This window comes from Anomaloglossus baeobatrachus, chromosome 7, assembly GCF_048569485.1.
Source record: "Anomaloglossus baeobatrachus isolate aAnoBae1 chromosome 7, aAnoBae1.hap1, whole genome shotgun sequence".
NCBI lineage: Eukaryota > Metazoa > Chordata > Amphibia > Anura > Aromobatidae > Anomaloglossus > Anomaloglossus baeobatrachus.
In genome coordinates, this window is record NC_134359.1 from 114,858,904 (window position 1) to 114,880,048 (window position 21,145).

Below are 21,145 nucleotides of genomic sequence, written 5' to 3' on the forward strand. Positions count from 1 at the left end.
GAGCCAAATACAGGACCATTCTTGAAAAAAACCTGGTGGAGTCTGCAATAGACCTGAGACTGGGACGGAGATTTGTCTTCCAACAAGACAATGATCACAAACATAAAGCAAAATGTACAATTGAATGGTTCACAAATTAACGTATCCAGGTGTTAGAATGGCCAAGTCAAAGTCCAGACCTGAATCCAATCCAGAATCTGTGGAAAGAGCTGAAAACTGCTGTTCACAAACGCTCTCCATCCAACCTCACTCAGCTCCAGCTGTTTGTAAAGGAAGAATGGGCAAAAAAGTTCAGTCTCTCGATGTGCAAAACTGATAGACACATACCCCAAGCGACTGCAGCTGTAATCGCAGCAAAAGGTGGCTACAAAGTATTAACCTAAAGGGGACGAATAATATTGCACGCCCCACTTTTCAGTTATTGTTTAAAAAAGTTTAAAATAAGCAATAAATTTCACTCAACTTCACAATTGTGTCCCACTTGTTGATTCTTCACAATAACATTAACATTTTTATCTTTATGTTTGAAGCCTGAAATGTGGGAAAAGGTTGAAAAATTCAAGGGGTCTGAATACTTTTGCAAGGCACTGTATATCAGGTATAACGCTAATGAAGGAAAATTGGTGAACTGGCACCGATATTGCCGACTATAGGGGAGTTATCCTATATTGAATATCCATGGAGAACTTGACCAGTATCTGACATATTCTTGGTCTATTTATGTGGAAATTCTGAGTATATAACCTGATTTTATCAATCCGCACAGTATGAGACCAGCTTTCGGCTTTAGCTCACTTCTGGATGCTTCTTTACTTTACTGGTGCTTCCTCCAGCAAAGGAAAAGTCTGCTATCACTCCATATTAAAGAGTTGTTAAAAGTTTGTTATCACAAAATGACATCTTTTATTGAGCCCTCGGGGATGTCACAGACAATCTCCGAGGTGTCCATATTTAACACTATAAATCTTGTGCCAGAGAGCGAAACAAATGTAAATACATGGAGTTATATGGATGAGCGCTGTAACGCTGCATATTTTGCATAAGTATTTGTGTCAATGCAACTGCAGCCTGTGAATATATTAAAGGCATCTTCTTGACACAGAGGCTGAGTGATATTTGCGTATACACAACCACCCCTCACATTCCTATAATGCCTTTAAATATTTCCTTTTTAATAAAACATTTATAAACGGCAGATTTTGCACTGGGATATGAATAAAAAATGAGATATGTATCAGTCTGGGAGTCCGGAACATCTGCCAGCTTCTTTTCTCTTTTCCCTTCAAGACTTTTTGCAGTGAGGGCAATTTCTGATGAGATAAGGCAGTAAACAAGGGTGAAGAAAGGCCACTTCAGCAGCACCGGAATGATCTGCTCTCAAGGTGGAGTCATCTATCGTGCAGAGGATGGAGCTCAGGTCTGGAGATGACCTCTTATGCATTCAATATTGGAACCAAATGTATCGCACACAAGTAAATACAAATCTTCACTACGCATTTACTTGACCTTCACTATTTGATATTTTTGCTCTTTGACCTGTTACAAAAACAAATATCCAGGCTTATCAAACAGTTTAGGTTTTAAGATTGGAAAGCAATATAAAGTGCCTGTGGGTACAACATTGCAATGTCTTAAGACCGCTTTACACGCTGCGATCTCGCTAGCGAGATCGCTAGCGTGCGTACCCGCCCCCGTCGGTTGTGCGTCACGGGCAAATTGCTGGCCGTGGCGCACAACATCGCTGAAACCCGTCACATGTACTGTATTTACCTCCTAGCGACGTCGCTGTGGCCGGCGATCCGCCTCCTTTCTAAGGGGGGCGGTTCGTTCGGCGTCACAGCGACGTCACTAAGCAGGTGCCCAATCGAAGTGGAGGGGCGGAGATGAGCAGGACGAACATCCCGCCCACCTCCTTCCTTCCTCACTGCGGGCGGCCGCAGGTAAGGTGAGGTTCCTCGTTCCTGCGGTGTCACACATAGCGATGTGTGCTGCCACAGGAACGACGAACAACATCGTACCTGCAATAGCAACGATATTTGGGAATGGAGGAGCGTGTGAACGAGCAACGATAACGTGAGTATTTTTGCTCATTAGCGGTCGCTCGTACGTTTCACACGCAACGACGTTGCTAACGAGGCCGGATGTGCGTCACGAACTCCGTGACCCCAACGACATCGCGTTAGCGATGTTGTTGCGTATAAAGCGGCCTTTAGGTTATATTTGGCATTTAAATACTACATAAAGTAGTATAGTATGACTGTTTCATTTAAATTCAGAGTTGCATAGAGCCAATATGTGGCACCCTCAGAAATAAATAAGGCTTCTTAAAGTCTTTGCTTCCCCATCTGAGAGAAGCATGATGTTGGGGGCAGAGACCCGGACTCCAGTGATGTGCCACTTGCTGAGCTGTTTGCTGTCATTTTGAAAAACCACTGTTTTATTTTACAGATCTGCCAATTCTCTGAACATTGAGCCCTGTATAACCCCGCCCCCACCACTGATAGGCCACTTTCTGCCAATGTACAGCATACACAGAAAGCCACCAATCAGTGGTATGGGTAGGGTTATATAGAGCTCATGGTTGTGGAGGATGACATGGCAGCAGGTTTACTAGTTTTCTCATTATCATTTTCTAATGATAAAACAGGGATGTGATTTTATAAAAACTATAGCAAGCAGTACAGTAAGTGACATCACTGGAATCAGGGTCTCTGTCTCGACATTATGCTGCTCTCAGATTAGGTGACAATTCCAGTTATTTCTTGGTGATGTATACCACGGACTGTGACAAGCTTTATCCACAGATTACAGTAAAAGTATTGTAGAGATATCACAAGCAAGCCACTGAGAAGATAAATATCCAAATGATACGGCAGAAAATACTGGAGAAGATATTATTCAATGCTTATATTGTCCAACCTGACAAAATATAGCAGGAAAATTCTAAAAACAAGGGAATAATTATTAAAAAAGAAAACAACAAAACTTGTTGTACTTAAGCCTATACAACATAGTTCAACATCTAAGGTGTAAAGTCTGCTAAAGTTCTATGGGACATGAATTAATTAGCTCCCAAGGACACAACTTGACTTGGAATACAAAAAAAATGTAACATGTTACAACTAAATGAATAGTCGGGAAAGGAGGGAAAGAAGCAAAAAGGCCTGAAGGTTGTATTATCTGCACAGAGGTAAAGGAATACATGAATATTAACCAGCAAGTCATAAATATGAATGCAGAACAATGGTGTTATATGCAGTATAGGGAATGGGTTGTGAGCTATAAGCCTTAACTTAGAACTGAAGAAATCAGGTGAAGGAACCTAGGAGAGCACGATCATTGATGGAGAGAAATCCATCCCAAATAGGTGCAGATACACAACAGTTTTCAGAGACTTTGTCAGGTGAGATACTCGGTTGAGGAGTCAAAGCTAATGTGTGTATCTGCATTTGCCTTTAATAAAGTAGTAAATCTGGATTCATCAACTATTTGGAATCAATTCGTCTCTGTTTATGATCACGCACTTCTAGAAAACTTCACCTGATTCCTTCATTGTCCTCTATCTGGCCACTTAGTAACCATGAAATGAAATGAAGAGTTGAAGCAGTCATCAATTAGAGATGGGTGAATACTCTTAAGCTCCATACACTCCCGATATACAGATGTAATCTATGTAAAGAAATCACCACCTTCCACTTCTCCTTATACGGTAGTTAACTTACAATTGGGCTATTTCTTTTGGGGAATGTTAAAAAGGAGTAAGCACTTGTCAGTAAAATCCAATGCGTATTTGTTCCAAGGACGGACATCATATTTCTACCACATATTTGCAGCTTAAAGTAGTTGTCCACTACTTGGACAACCCCTTCTCATCCCCCATGTTAACCCCATTAAAATAAAAAACCTTCCTGGGGCTCACGTGCGGTTGTAATGTCACACGAAACATTGGCTGGCTTCTCTTTCCCGCCTTGGGACGTATGAGTAATCAAAAGGAAGAGAGTGCTGCGGCTGGCTGCTTACATGAGCCTCGGACTGCTGGTATGGCGCCGTCACCGGAAAGACTTTTTAATTATAATGGGGCCAAACATAGGAAATGAAAAGGGGTTGCTCTAGTAGTGGACAACCCCTTTAAAGCGCCCAGCGTCCAAATGGGGATTAGCCTCATTCAATAGGGCTAATCTAGGTACCGTTACCCACTTCGCATAAACTTATTACATACGTAAGGATAAGTGAGCATACCTTTCTTGCAGGTTCCTCACCGGATGGATTAGCAGAAGCAGTTCTCATCTGTTTCAATAAAGAGGAATTTAACAAATTTTAATGAGCATGTGAAGACGAGGCTTAAACATAAACAGCAGCTAGACAATATGGCAACTGGGATTCTTGGTAGCATACGATGCTTTACTGTAATCCATTGTATTATGAAATATACAGGTTTATAGCATTGTCTTAAACTTCTACTGCTCCAGCAAGTTCTTAAAGGGTTTCTCAACTTCTAAAAACTACAAAGTGCTTGAAAAAAAGCAACTTTGCAATTTTCTTTCTTGTTTCTCAAGAATTTTTAATTCTACAGCTGCCTAGGTTATTGGCATCCTTTGCAGTCTATCTGCAGTGGCTTGCTTCTTAGGCAAGGAGTGCATGCAAACACTGGACCATAGAGCTTGCAATCACTGCTCTGAAGCTGGGTGGATCGCTGGATCTGGCCAACTCCAGTCCCCCTGTGCTACTCCGATACACTAGAGATGCCTCTGCAGCATACAAGAGTGCACAGTGCGAGCCAGCTGCTCTGCCATGCCTCTTGTGTGAACTGTCAATCAACAGGTATGTACCACCATCCGGCAAGCAGGAACCTGGGAGGCATCGGAAGACAGAGGAGGAGAAACCAAAAAGGTGGCTAAACCAATAAAACTGGATGGTAATGTACAGGAAATCTAATTTTATCCATGTTTTCTTTTTATCTTTGAAAGAATATCAGCTTTCTAATTTCTTGGAAAATCGAATCAGATTTAATTCCAGGCAGAAGACACAATACTATTCTGACATAGTGGCGTATTTATGGCTGAACACAGTTCTGGCAGCTTGTCTATACCTACTCTATCAAGAACAAGAACATACACAGCATAAATCTGGTGTATTTCCTTCATATGCAGGATTAATAAGATTTAAAGGGAACCAGTCACCACTTTTTTTGGCTGTAAGCTGCAGCCACCACCACCGGGCTCTTATATACAGCATTCTACCATGCTGTATATAAGAGCCCAGGCCGCTGTGAGAACATAAAGAACACTTTATAATACTTACTTAACGGTCGCGCTGCGGTGGAATTGGGTCACGGAGGCGTCTCCGTTGTCCGGTGCCGGCGCCGCCTCTTTCGGGCATCTTCGTCCTCCTTCTTCTTGAAGCCACGGTGCATGATGCGTCCGACGTCATCCACACTCGCCGGCATTCAGGTCATGAGCAGGCACACTTTGATCTGCCCTGAGCAGGGCAGATCAAAGTATTGTAGTGCGCCTGCACAGGACCGGCGAGTGTGTATGACGTAGACACGTCATGCACACAGGCTTCAGAAAGAGGACGAAGATGGCCGAAAGAGGAGGCGCCGGCACCAGAGAACGGAGACACCTCCGTGACCCAATTCCATCGCAGCGCGACCGTTAGGTAAGTCTTATAAAGTGTTTTTTATGTTCTCACAGCGGCCTGGGTTCTTATATACAGCATGTTAGAATGCTGTATATAAGAGCCCTGTGGTGGTGACCGCAGCTTATAGCCAAAAAAAGTGGTGACAGGTTCCCTTTAAAAGGCAGCTTATCGTAATTTTAAAAAATGACGTTTCATTTGCAGTCAGGCTTAAGACCAGGTGACAACTGGCTGCATTTAGTGTTTTGGTGTAATCCATATGCCTATAGGTGACATATGCTAATTCTCAGCTGTTCCAGCTCAATTCAGACAGGAGTGTCTAATTCAGCAGGAGTTAATGTCTCACATTTTGCCATCAGATACTTGGAGTGTGAAGAACACACTGCTTCTAGCTAAAAGATGTGATTAAAAAAAACCTTCTACAATGCTTCCATGTTATCTAATTGGAAATGTATGAAAATTAAGCATTGTGAAAAGGTGACACAGGCGATTCACACGCTCCTCAGCTAATAATGCATAACCTAGATTTACATAAAAATGTGCTCATCCTCAGAGAGTCGGTAAGAAGTCGCCCATAATGCTGCACCACCGAGGTGACACATTCAGATGGTCAGTGTGGACATTGCTAGCTATGGAGTTTGCCTCTATGGGCAATTCCTAAGTACCTGGTCATGTAAGCATATTTATACAACCTGCATGTATGTGTATCAATGAGCCTTGGTTCTCCATGACCTTGCCACTGATTCGCAGAATCCCCTAATTCTTTTTTTAGTAGGTATTAGTGACTTCATACTGGGAAAACTAAACAAGACGTATAGTTTTGGAGAGGACATCACAATTTGGCCTTTGTCAAGCCAATCAGTTCTTTGGCCTATTTTTCTTGCTTGTAACTATAGATTGCGAGGATACCATTGCATAACCCATGGTGACGGGCCAAGTTAGTGCATTCTGGCCGGAAACAGCAGATGTGCAAATTTGCGGAGCCTCCGGGTTTCTTGGTGCGGCATTTGCCAACCTAGCACGATATCTTCTGTGTGGCACACAAGTGGCATCTTGCCAGCCCAGCTAATCATAGAACAAGCCTGGGATCACAGAGGCTAAGGAAATTCACATATCTCCTGTCCATGATAGGAGAGCACTGAAGAAGACCATGAACCGGGGTTGCGAAAAGCAACACGCTTATCTCTACTCGTAACATAGTCACCAAGAAAACGTGACTCTTTTCTTGCCACCTAATATAGCCTACCCACTGACAGGTGCCCTTGTAATGAGATATTTGCAGTCATTTGCTTCACCTTCCAGTGGTTTTATGGTGATGGCTGATCAGTAGTGATGAGCAAGCATCACCATGCTTGGGTACGCCGTACTCGAAACGAGCAGGTAGGATAGTTAAACGAGCTCGACTTGAGTACTGAGCACAATATGAGTCAATGGGAAACTCGAGCATTTTTTCGGAAGATGTTCTGGAAAAATGCTCACGTCCCCCTTTGACTTACATTATACTCAGGTACTTGAGATGAGCCCGTCCGAGCATCCAACTGCTCGTTTCGAATACCGAGCATGGTAGTCCTTGCTCATCACTGCTGATCAGTGTATGTGTAGCACAACAGGTAAAATCACCACTGACCTGTACTAAAGACGCAGTTCTTCCCTTCTTCAGATCTGCAATGGTTTGCCGACCAGACCGCCCTTTGTTGCTGGAATTACACTTATAACAGCTCCACTGAACCTGACCTCCTGCTTCCACTTTGCAGTCCTTTCCCAAAAGACATAGAGAGTGGTACAAATGTCCACAGCTATGGTGAAAAGAAAAAAACACTCTCATGAATGTATCCCTAATGTTGTGCTTAACAGTTAGTCATTATAGTAAAGACAGAATATAAAATATGAACAATTATAATATAAAATGTCCATATAGTCCATATATACTCATAAAATACATGAAATGGAGATTATTTAAATCAGAGTAGAAAAGAAAAAAAAATCAGTATAGGGTATTATACTCGAAGGAATACAATAAATCAACACTTTGAGTGAAGAGCTGTAAAAGCTATGAGCTGAAAACAACCTAGATTTTTCCAGAATTGTGGTTTCTGATAGATATAACATGAGAAAAATCATAATGACATGTCTCAAAGCAACTGACAAAGAGGCATTCAGAAATCATCAGCTGCAGGGCAACAGCTCACAACTAAGGAATTGGCTTCTAACTAGGGAATAAATACCATTTCTGATGATGAACTCCACAATGCTAAGCTGTAGGGTAGGCAAAAACACCAAAACAGACCCCTAAGGGTCAATAAAACCAACATTTTGACATCATACAGGTCTATGGTGCAGTAAATTAAATTCAGTAAAATTATAGAGGGTGTAAGTGTTACATACGGTCCCACTTGAAGTGAAGCGGTGGTTGCACATGCGCACTGCCACTCCCATCAGTTTGGATGGGACAGTCTGAGATAACAAAATGGTGATCTCTGACATACTGGAGGTAGCTTAGGCACACCAAATGAATTAAAGAAAGTTGATCAAATCTCGCTATTAAAGTTTATAAGGCATATGTAGAACAAAAAAAAAGTCTAACGTTTTGACCCTTTTAGGGTCTTTATCACAGATATATGGTCTAAATCATTATGTGTTGGTATGTAGTCCTCAAAGGATGTAGGCACTAGTGTCTCGAGTATATGCCTTACACACAGTCTGATCAAGGCTCTGGTGTCTATTAGAGTATGACCCGAGTACTCCTTGTATTGGGAAATAATCCAATGTGAAGTAATGAAACCAGGCCGGAAATGATGAGGAACCGCAAAATGCAACAAATGGATGGAAACCATCAAATATGTCACTATGACATCTGAGAGGCTGGCTGGTATAGGGAATATATGTTAATATATTGTGTTGAACATTCAATGAACGTGCCGGATACAATGGGTATATGCCAGCATCAATCTAATATGGGGCCCATACGTTAATTATGTGAAGGCTTAAGTTGTCCTGGTGTATGGGTTGGTGCCCAATATGTATAACTGAAGTACGCCTCCAGTGGTGATTCAGAGAAAGATATCTTAACAGATATCTTTGCAGTTCCAGGCCTAGTGATATTCAATAAACGCCTCCTCATTTCCGGCCTGGTCTCATTACTTCAAATTGGATTATTTCCCAATACAAGGAATACTCAGGGCATACTCTGATAGACACAGGAGCCTTGAGCAAACCGGTGTAAGGCATATACTCGAGACACTAGTGCAAATCTCCTTTGAGGACTACATACTAACACATAATGATTCAGACCATATGTCCGTAATAAAGCACCTAAAAGGGTTGAAACTTTTTTTGTTCCACATGCCTTATAAACGTGAATAATTAGCGAGATTTGATCAACTTTCTTTAATTCATTTGGTGTGCCAAAGCTATCTTATACTATTGTGTATTATATTTATTTGCTTTCTCGCACCCGATACTTTATAGTTGAGCCAGAATTTACATTATACTGTAGTTGTATCTGACATACGGGAGTGGCATGCTCAACAGCCGCTCTTTTCAAACAGTGCCTCCTTGTCGCGATGAGTGGGGTTACTGAGGGTTGACCTCAATGATTTAGTAATTGTCAACTATAGTGCAGATAAACTAACTTCTTCTTACAAGAATATCCCTTTAACCATAGGTAAAATATGCCCAGATGAATGTAGAATGCCATTGGATATAGAATGCCATTTGCACCAGACAGATGATATTGGTTATGATACATTTTCCATGGATCACAACATAATCCCTGGACTCTTTTCCGAGCAGACAGACATCTCTCAGAGACTGAATTAAAGCGGTTGTCCAGTCTAAGGCGGGCTTTGCACGTTGCGACATCGCAAGCCCATGCTGCGATGTCGCACGCGACAGTCCCTGCCCCCGTCGCAGCAGCGATATCTTGTGACTCCTGGCGTAGCGAACATTATCGCTACACCAGCTTCACATGCACTCACCTGTCCTGCGACGTCGCTCTGGCCGGCGACCCGCCTCCTTCCTAAGGGGGCGGGTCGTACAACGTCAGAGCGACGTCACACGGCAGGCGGCCAATCAAAGAGGAGAGGCGAAGATGAGCAGGACGTAACATCCCGCCCACCTTCTTCCTTCCATATAGCCGCCGGAGGCAGGTAAGGTGATGTTCCTCGCTCCTGTGGCTTCATACACAGCGATGTGTGCTGCCGCAGGAATGAGGAACAACATCGTACCTGTCGCGGCAGCGTAATTTTGAAAAAGTTGGAGCCTACACCGATGATACGATAATGACGCTTTTGCGCTCGTTAATCGTATCATCTAGGATTTACACACTACGATGTCGAAAGTGACGCCGGATGTGCGTCACTTTCGATTTGACCCCACCGACATCGCACGTGCGATGTTGCAACGTGCAAAGCCACCCTAAGATTATAAGTCCCAGTCACTTGCATTAAGCGAGGCTGTGCCAATCTAGAAGTTAGAGGTGAACTCCAAGGTCAAGGTAAATAAGTGTCAGACTGCACTATCCGTTGCTGTCTTGGCCAAAGTAGACTTCATGGAGTATGACCGAGGAAGAAACCACTGTCGAAAGCAAATCATAAAAACAACAATTTGTCAATATGTATATTGGAGAAACCACAAAACTTCTAGGAGAATGTCCTTTAGACAGATGGGATAGAAACGGAACTTTTTGGCAAATCACGTCAGCTCTATGTTCACAGACACAAAAATGAAGAATACAAAGAAAAGAGCATTGTACCAAACATGGAGGAAGCTCAGTTATGTTTTGGGGCTGCTTTGAATCAGCTGTGAATTTAAGATAAAAAAGGACAAAAAACAAGAATACATCCTCTCTTATGGACTAGACTTTGATGATTTTAAAGTTTGGGTAAAAGTAGACAGAAGAACCAGCAAACTGAGATATGCAGATGACACAACCCTATAGGCAGCGAGTGAGAAGGACCTGCAGAAACTGATCCTGAAGTTGAAAGAAAGCAAGAAGATGGGACTTTACTTGAACATCAAGAAGACCAAATTCATGACTATCACCAACGATGAAATCCTCAACAATGAAGAAATAGAAGTGGTCGACAACTTTGTTTTTCTTTGGTTGATCACTTGATCACAGTATAGGTTCGACAGCAGAGTTCAAGCTTTGATTAGCACTAGGATGTGCAGCTATGGTGAACACATGGAGTAAATATGGAAGTGCAAGGACATCTCAATCTCAAGACATTGCAATTGTGTTTCCAATTGTGACATATGGACAATCACAAAAGCAGAGAGTAGAAAAATTAATGCATTTGAGCTGTGGTGATCAAAAAGATTTCTACAAATTCATTAGACACCTAGAATCATCAACAAATATGTTTTTGATCATATAAACTCAGAGTTGTCCCTGAAAGGCAAGATCACCAGGCAACAACCGACCCATTTTTGACATATTAGGATGGCAAATTCGCTGGAAAAAGAGGTGCTACTCAAAAGGATCAGTGGTAATAGAAAACAGGGAACACCAGAGGCCTGTTGGCTGGATTCCAACAAGAATGACATGGGAATGATCAAAAAATTGAAAAAAGCCATGCAAAACGGCAAAGCATGGTGGGAACTGACCTATAGAGTATCCAAGGGTCAGACAACTGAATGGATAGAATCGGTATATAAAGTATTTAGAGCAAAATGTATTTTCTTTTTGTATAACACATCACTCTGTCCCCCTTCATTAGAATAAATAAAAACTTAATTGGGTATATTACAAGTGGAACATTTCCAACATTACAATAATAATAGCATAAATCATAATTATATGCTATGATAATGAGACATAATTTGGAGAGAGATCTTGATATACAAAATAGTGAATATTACAATAAAAATGTTGAAATATTTGATACAATTACATTTCCTATTTGCTATACTCACATTTTACTTTATTTACTAACAGGTTGTAAAGGTATTTGGGTAACATTAATTGTCACTGCAAATACAAAATGTAATTATCAACCTCTGCGTACTCCATAAACCAAGAGTGATAGAAGGTGATTTGGTTTTTCCTTTCATATTGAGGCTTCAATCCAGTCATCCATACTGTAAATAGGTGCTAAATGTTGTTTAAGAAAAACACCTTTAAATAGGTGATGAAGCATCTTCTTTTTGGAATCGGTGGGTATCCAACTGCTAGGATCCCCAACTGATGGCACACTCCTAAAGCCTTGGCTATATGGTGACTTTTGCCAAGATAATGGTCACACAGCCAAAGATTGCTATGGATAGCTGCTACATTGTAGTGCAATACAAGTACAGTCATATGAAAAAGTTTGGGCACCTCTATTAATGTTAACCTTTTTTCTTTAGAATAATTTGGGTTTTTGCAACAGCTATTTCAGTTTCATATATCTAATAACTGATGGACTGAGTAATATTTCTGGATTGAAATGAGGTTTATTGTACTAACAGAAAATGTGCAATCCGCATTTAAACAAAATTTGACCAGTGCAAAAGTATGGGCACCTCAACCTAAAAGTGACAATAATTTTTTGTAGATCCTCCTTTTGCAAAAATAACAGCCTCTAGTCGCTTCCTGTAGCTTTTAATGAGTTCCTGGATCCTGGATGAAGGTATATTTGACCATTCCTGTTTACAAAACAATTCCAGGTCAGTTAAGTTTGATGGTCACCGAGCATGGACAGCACGCTTCAAATCATCCCACACATGTTCAATGATATTCAGGTCTGGGGACTGGGATGGCCATTCCAGAACATTGTAATTGTTCCTCTGCATGAATGCCTGAGTAGATTTGGAGCGGTGTTTTGGATCATTGTTTTGCTGAAATATCCATCCCCTGCGTGACTTCAACTTCGTCACTGATTCTTGCACATTATTGTCAAGAATCTGCTGATACTGAGTTGAATCCATGTGACCCTCAACTTTAACAAGATTCCCGGTGCCGGCATTGGCCACAAAGCCCCAAAGCATGATGGAACCTCCACCAAATTTTACTGTGGGTAGCAAGTGCTTTTCTTGGAATGCCGTGTTTTTTTGCCTCCATGCATAACGCCTTTTTGTATGACCAAACAACTCAATCTTTGTTTCATCAGTCCACAGGACCTTCTTCCGATATGTAACTGGCTTGTCCAAATGTGCTTTTGCATACCTCAGGTGACTCTGTTTGTGGCGTGCTTGCAGAAACGGCTTCTTTTGCATCCCTCTCCCATAGAGCTTCTCCTTGTGCAACGTGCCCTGTATTGTTGACCGATGCACATTGACACCATCTGCAGCAAGATGATGCTGCAGGTCTTTGGAGGTGGTCTGTGGATTGTCCTTGACTGTTCTCACCATTCTTCTTCTCTGCCTTTCTGATATTTTTCTTGGCCTGTCACTTCTGGGCTTAACAAGAACTATACCTGTGTTCTTCCATTACCTTACTATGTTCCTCACAGTGAAAACTGACAGTTTAAATCTCTGAGACAACTTTTTGTATCCTTCCCCTGAACAACTATGTTGAATAATCTTTGTTTTCAGATCATTTGAGAGTTGTTTTGAGGAGCCCATGATGCCACTCTTCATAGGAGATTCAAATAGGAGAACAACTTGCAAGTGGCCACCTTAAATACGTTTTCTCATGATTGGATACACCTGCCTATGAAGTTCAAAGCTCAATGAGGTTACAAAACCAATTTAGTGCTTTAGTAAGTCAGTAAAAAGTAGTTAGGAGTGTTCAAATAAAAAAATTGATAAGGGTGCCCATACTTTTGCACCGGTCAAATTTTGTTTAAATGCGGATTGCACATTTTCTGTTAGTACAATAAACCTCATTTCAATTCAGAAATATTACTCAGTCCAAGAGTTATTAGATATATGAAACTGAAATAGCTGTTACAAAAACCCAAATTGTTATAAAGAAAAAAGGTTAAAGGGGTGGTTCACCCATATTTTTTATTGTCTAGATCGATATTATATTGAGAAACAATGTTTCTCTCAAATACCTTGTGTTGTCAATAGTGCCTGTGAGAGGCGCTATTGCAGACCGCTGCTCCCCGTCCAGTGACGTATCCGTCCAATGCTGCCTCGTCACATCCGTGCAGCCGGCTACATTCTGAGCCCATCTGCTCCCTGCTCCCCCCTCCCTCACAGCACATCTCTTGCTTGCAGCGTTCTGCAAGGAGGGAGGAGGGAGGGGGGAGCAGGAGACGCGTCGTGCTGTGCTAGGAGGCAGGAGGGAGGGGGGAGCAGGAGACGCGCCGTGCTAGGAGGGAGGAGGAGGGGGGAGCAAATGGGCTGTGACAGCAGTGAAACACCGCTCACAGCTCAGAGTCTGGAAGACTGTAGCCGACTGCACGGATGTGACGTGGCAGCATTGGACGGGTACGTCATTGGACGGGGAGCAGCGGTCTGCAATAGCGCCTCTCACAGGCACTATTGACAACACAAGGTATTTGAGAGAAACATTGTTTCTCAATATAATATCGATCTAGACAATAAAAAATATGGGTGAACCACCCCTTTAACATTAATAGGGGTGCCCAAACTTTTTCATATGACTGTAAATGGTGTGGTATTCCCACACCTAGGGTAACGAAACGCGACAAACAAATTGCAAAAAATACGACCTGGTTAGATTTATGAGACATGCTTGTCATGGCCATGGTACCCTAGGGCCCACATTGTACCTTTTCAGAACAATCTGTAATATATGTGTACAGGAGGAGTAACACCATATCTGGCCATTAGTTGACATGTATATTCCCTTGTTACCAGTTTTCCCCTCTGCATGATCTCAATCTAAAGTTGCAATCCACTGTGCATACTTATGAGGAAAGTGAATGCTGTGATCTCTATAATTCACAGCACAACACACAAAAAATAATTCCTGCTCTTCATTTATTTGTTTGCATATAAAGACATATACAGTCAGGGCTAGAAATATTTGGACAGTGACAGAAGTTTTGTTATTTTAGCTGTTTACAAAAACATGTTCAGAAATACAATTATATATATAATATGGGCTGAAAGTGCACACTCCCAGCTGCAATATGAGAGTTTTCACATCCAAATCGGAGAAAGGGTTTAGGAATCATAGCTCTGTAACGCATAGCCTCCTCTTTTTCAAGGGACCAAAAGTAATTGGACAAGGGACTCTAAGGGCTGCAATTAACTCTGAAGGCGTCTCCCTCGTTAACCTGTAATCAATGAAGTAGTTAAAAGGTCTGGGGTTGATTACAGGTGTGTGGTTTTGCATTTGGAAGCTGTTGCTGTGACCAGACAACATGCGGTCTAAGGAACTCTCAATTGAGGTGAAGCAGAACATCCTGAGGCTGAAAAAAAAGAAAAAATCCATCAGAGAGATAGCAGACATGCTTGGAGTAGCAAAATCAACAGTCGGGTACATTCTGAGAAAAAAGGAATTGACTGGTGAGCTTGGGAACTCAAAAAGGCCTGGGCGTCCACGGATGACAACAGTGGTGAATGATCGCCGCATACTTTCTTTGGTGAAGAAGAACCCGTTCACAACATCAACTGAAGTCCAGAACACTCTCAGTGAAGTAGGTGTATTTGTCTCTAAGTCAACAGTAAAGAGAAGACCCCATGAAAGTAAATACAAACGGTTCACATCTAGATGCAAACCATTCATCAATTCCAAAAATAGACAGGCCAGAGTTAAATTTGCTGAAAAACACCTCATGAAGCCAGCTCAGTTCTGGAAAAGTATTCTATGGACAGATGAGACAAAGATCAACCTGTACCAGAATGATGGGAAGAAAAAAGTTTGGAGAAGAAAGGGAACGGCACATGATCCAAGGCACACCACATCCTGTGTAAAACATGGTGGAGGCAACGTGATGGCATGGGCATGCATGGCTTTCAATGGCACTGGGTCACTTGTGTTTATTGATGACATAACAGCAGACAAGAGTAGCCGGATGAATTCTGAAGTGTACCGGGATATACTTTCAGCCCAGATTCAGCCAAATGCCGCAAAGTTGATCGGACGGCGCTTCATAGTACAGATGGACAATGACCCCAAGCATACAGCCAAAGCTACCCAGGAGTTCATGAGTGCAAAAAAGTGGAACATTCTGCAATGGCCAAGTCAATCACCAGATCTTAACCCAATTGAGCATGCATTTCACTTGCTCAAATCCAGACTTAAGACGGAAAGACCCACAAACAAGCAAGACCTGAAGGCTGCGGCTGTAAACGCCTGGCAAAGCATTAAGAAGAAGGAAACCCAGCGTTTGGTGATGTCCATGGGTTCCAGACTTAAGGCAGTGATTGCCTCCAAAGGATTCGCAACAAAATATTGAAAATAAAAATATTTTGTTTGGGTTTGGTTTATTTGTCCAATTACTTTTGACCTCCTAAAATGTGGAGTGTTTGTAAAGAAATGTGTACAATTCCTACCATTTCTATCAGATATTTTTGTTCAAACCTTCAAATTAAATGTTACAATCTGCACTTGAATTCTGTTGTAGAGGTTTCATTTCAAATCCAATGTGGTGGCATGCAGAGCCCAACTCGCGAAAATTGTGTCACTGTCCAAATATTTCTGGACCTAACTGTATACAGCAGCAGGGAGAACAATATCCAGCAAAGCTGAGCTGTTTGGAGGTGAATCAGCTATGCGGTGAGGTAAATGACTTGCTAGAAAGCTCACCTCTGCCTCATCTTTCTGCCTCTCCCCTCTCCATGGAGTTTAATGGACAAGATGGAATGGAGGTTGTAGCGTCATGAAACACAACTCGAGTAAGATGTAATTGAGCAATTTTATAATAAGTGTATGACCAGTTCAGGAGGCATATGTAGGATAAAAAAGTGTCTGATCAGTGGGAAAGAAAGCTACTGTCTCTGTTAAGATACATTACAAAGTTTCTTGTATTTGCCTGTACAGTACTACCTATTAAGCAAAGCTGATTGAAACTAAAGGTCTGGCATAACCTGTTATAGTGAGAAACCTACATGAAAGGGTTTGACGAATCTTCTTTCACCTTTGCCTCTCCTTTGCGCACCACTCCTGCGCCTCTCTGGTTGCCGATCTCAGTGTGCGCCTAAATACTGACAGTTCAGACCCAAAGCATGGTTGCTTTGCTGGTCCGATTTGTGTGCTTTGCTGGTCCGATTTGTGTGCTTTGCCATGCTGCTAATAGAGGCGGTTGTGCAGTGGCAAGCTTCAGGGCAGTGGTTGTGGATTCTAAATTAGCAGATTCCGTGGGTCATAAGTTTAGCTCCTGCCTGTAGTTACAATTACAGGCAGGAGCTAAACGTTTGACCCATGGGCTCTGCTAATTTAGAATGGTTGTTGGTTCAAGTCCCAGGGAGACTCACAAGCAAAGAGGTTCTAAATAAAAAAAGATTGCAAGAACATGTTCCTTATCCAAAATCTCTCATATACTGCAGTGGTATTTTGGAAAGGTGTTTCAGTTTTGGAAAGGTGTTTCCTGTCCAACAACACGTTAGGTCTAAGATTAAAAGCCACATCAGCTTGAAACGCGTAAGACGTTTTTCATCTGCTCTGGATGTCCATCTGGCGTCATGTTAGTTTTATGTTTTTTCTAAAATAAAATGAAATTTTAACTAAACCATCTCTGGACATGTTGCTGGACAGGAAACACCTTTCCAAAACCTATTGCCATTCCACTCCTGAACATGGAGCCCACCTTCTTGCACCGTCCTGGACAGAGGAACCAGTTCTACTGATTACCGGGTGAGCTGAAAAAAAACCTTTTTACCTTTATTACCTATGTAATGAGAAGTACACAATAGAATTAATTCCCTCCACTTTTTACAAGCACTTTGCAATTTAAAGTGTGCTTTACACGCTGCGACATCGCTAGCGATCACGTTAGCGATGTGACACGCCAGATCGCAGATGCAATCTGCCGAGATCGCACATAGGTCGGTTTTTTTGAAACGCCGGTCACAGGTGCGATCTCAGCAGATCGCATCTGCGATCTGGCGTGACACATCGCTAACGAGATCGCTAGCGATGTCGCAGCGTGTAAAGCACCCTTAACCCATTTAACAAAATGAGACAAGCCCTTTATGACTCTGTTTCATAGTATCTTTGGACCAAATGTAAACTAATGGGGTTATATGGGACTCAAACATTGGTGGACTATGTTTAGAATAAACCATGAATGTGTGTCCTGCGTACAATAATGGTATCTCTTCATTTATAGGGACAGGAGTGCCTATATTTGGGTGAATTTCAGTTAGATTCTCTGCAGATTCCTTGCCTTCTGTACAGATAAGCAGCTGACTTTATGTAAATAATGAAGTGGATAGACTCCAACAATTTAACATCAATTTAGTCATGTATTTTACTCACTTATATAGCGCTATTAATTCCACAGGACTTTACAGAGGTGATCATCCCTGTCCCCATGGGGGCTCACAATCTACATTCCCTATCAGTATGTCATTGGCATGTGTGAGGAAACCAGAGACCCTGGATGAAACCCACACAAACCCAGGGAGAACATACAAGTGCATCTCAATAAATTAGAATATCCTCAAAAAGTTAATTTGTTTCAGTAATTCAATACAAAAAGGAAACCAATATATTATATAGAGTCATTACACACAGAGGGATCTATTTCAAGTGTTTATTCCTGTCATTGTTGATGATTATGGCTTACAGCCAATGAAAACCCAAAAGTCATTATCGCAGAAAAGTATAATATTATATAAGACCAACTGAAAAAATAATTTTAATCTCAGAAATATTGGCGCCTACTGAGAAGTCTGTACAGCAAATGTACTCAATACGTGGTCGGGCTCCAATTGCATAAATTACTGCATCAATGCGGCGTGTCATGGAGGCGATCAGCCTGTGGTACTGCTGAAGGGTTATTGAAGCCCAGGTTGCTTTTACAGCAGCCTTCAGCTCATCTGCATTGTTGGGTCTGGTGTCTCTCATCTTCTTCTTGACATTACCCCAGAGATTCTCTATGTGGTTTAGGTCAGGCGAGTTTGCTGGCCAATTATGCACAGTGATACTGTGGTTAGGAAACCAGGTATTGGTAATTTGGCAGTGTGGACAGGTGCCAAGTCCTGCTGGAAAATGAAATTTCCATCTCCAGAAAGCTTGTCGGTAGATAGAAGCATGAAGTGCTCTAACATTTCCAGGTAGACGGCTGCGCTGACTTTGGTCTTGATAAAACACAGTGGACCTACAGCAGCAGATGACATGGCTCCCCAAACCATCACAGATTATGGACACTTCACACTAGACTTCAAGCAGCTTGGATTGTGGCCTCTCCACTCTTCCTCCAGACTCTGGAACCACAATTTCCAAATGAAATGCAAAATTTACTTTCATCTGAAAACATCACCTTGGACCACTGAGCAACAGTCCAGTTCTTTTTCTCCTTGACCCAGGTAAGACTCTTCTGGCAATGTCTATTGGTCATGAGTGGCTTGACACAAGGAATGTGACAGTTATAGCTCATGTCCTGGATACATCTGTGTGTGGTGGTTCTTGAAGCACTGACTCCAGCAGCAGTCCACTCCTTGTGTATCTACTCCAAATTTTTGAATGGCCTTTTCTTTACAATCCTTGCAAGGCTGCTGTTATCCTGGTTGCTTGTGTCCCTTTTTCTACTACACTTTTTCCTTCCACTCAACTTTCCATTAATATGCTTGGATTTAGCACTCAGTGAACAGACAGCTTCTTTAGTAATGACCTTTTGTGGCTTACCCTCCTTGTGGAGTGTGTCAATGACTGCCTTCTGGATATCTGTCAAGTCAGCAGTCTTCCCCATGATTGTGTAGCCTACTGAACCAGACTAAGGGACAATTTAAAGTCTTAGGAAGCCTTTGCAGGTCTTTTCTGGTAATTATTCTAATTTTCTGAGATAATAACTTTTGGGTTTTCATTGGCTGTAAGCCATAACCATCAACATTAACAGAAATAAACACTTCAAATAGATCACTATGTTTGTAATGACTATATAATATGTGTGTTTCCCTTTTTGTATTGAAATAAATTAACTTTTTGAGGATATTCTAATTTATTGAGATGCACTTGTACAAATTCCTTGGAGATGTTGCCTTGGTGGGATTTGAACCCAGGATCCCAGCGCTACAAGACTGCTAACCACTAAGCCACTTCTAACCACTAAGCTCATGAATGACCTATTCCACCTCTAATTCATCAATGGTAAAGCTATGAAAAATCCCTTTTAGCAATGGAAATGTTAATAATTTCAATGTCACATCCTACAATATAACATGTGAAATGTACTTTGTGAACATGCACAATAAAGGGGAACAGCATCTATACAGTATATTCCTAAGAAACATCATACAATTAAAGGGAATCTGTCAGCAGGTTTTTGCCATTTAATCTGACAGCGTTATAATGTTGAGGCAGAGAACTTGACTTCTGGGATGTGTCACTTGGTCAGCAGCTCCTTGTAGTTTCAATACAATCAGTGTTTTATCAGCAGGAAATTATCACTGCAGGACTAGATGTTCCTGCCAGGCAGTCCAGCTAATCTATGTAACCCCGCCCCCACCACTGATTGGCAACTTGCTGACAATATATAGTGTATAAGGGAGCCTCTAGTCCAGGATATGGGTTATAAAGAGCTTACTATTCCTAGCAATTCCCATTTAGATAATGTGTTCCACATGTAGAGAAAAAAGGAAACAAAGTCTTGCTTGGTTGAAGGAAAGTGCATAATGTCCCCAGTATTTCAAAAGACAGCGGAGTTGAATACTGAAATTGCAACAGTGAAGGTTGCCAAAATGTCAAAAATGGTTACTGCATTAAATCCCAGCAGACAATGGAATTACACTTTCCTATATTGGACTGTACAGGTCAGTCTAACTTTGGGGAATGGCAGGATGCAGGGGGATTACCTCTCAAATATTTTGGCCTTTTTAGATGTATTTTTTAATACATATTCCCATATCTGTAGTATTAATTATGCAGGAAAAATAACCTGGCAATATGATTCTTCAGGGCAGTAAGAGTTTGGCAATATCAAACTCATATTTTTTTTTTTTATATTGGTTTAGTAGTAAAAAAAAATTCAAAAGTTTGTTTAAAAAAAAAAAAAAACCCAATAAAAAAAATGAATAAAAAAAAAAATTGTGCTGTTATTTACTGAAACCAATTATAACGTTTTAATTTTGCCATCAATGGAGCGGTGGGATGGCTTTTTTTTGCACGCTTAGCTTACATTTTTTTTATATCATTTTGGCATACATACAATGTTCTGTTTGTTTTTTATTGAACTTTGGTGGGGAAAAATTGAAAAAAGTTATCATTACGTTTTGACTTTTGTTCTTTTAAGATTAATGTACAGTTAAAATAACTTTATAAAGTGATAGATCAGACGTTTAAGGACCCGGCAATAGCAAATGTGTATTTTAACAATTACCGTATATACTCGAGTATAAGTTGACCTGACTATTATCCGAGGCCCCTAATTTTACTACAAAAAACTGGGAAACTTATTGACTCAAGTATAATCCTAAGGTGGGAAATAAAGCAGCTACTGGTAAATTT

The 21,145-nt window shown here is 41.4% G+C and overlaps 1 protein-coding gene across 3 annotated transcripts in view; it reads right to left on the minus strand.

Annotated features, from left to right (window-relative positions):
• VPS8 (VPS8 subunit of CORVET complex) overlaps positions 1-21,145 on the minus strand; it is a 347,729-nt gene that overhangs the window by 15,390 nt on the left and 311,194 nt on the right. For all 3 annotated transcript variants that reach the window (XM_075317598.1, XM_075317599.1, XM_075317597.1), the window contains 2 exons: positions 7,265-7,433; positions 4,240-4,287 (listed from right to left, as the gene is read on the minus strand). In XM_075317598.1, coding sequence (XP_075173713.1) covers positions 4,240-4,287; positions 7,265-7,433 — 217 coding nt within the window. The remainder of the gene's footprint in view (positions 1-4,239; positions 4,288-7,264; positions 7,434-21,145) is intronic.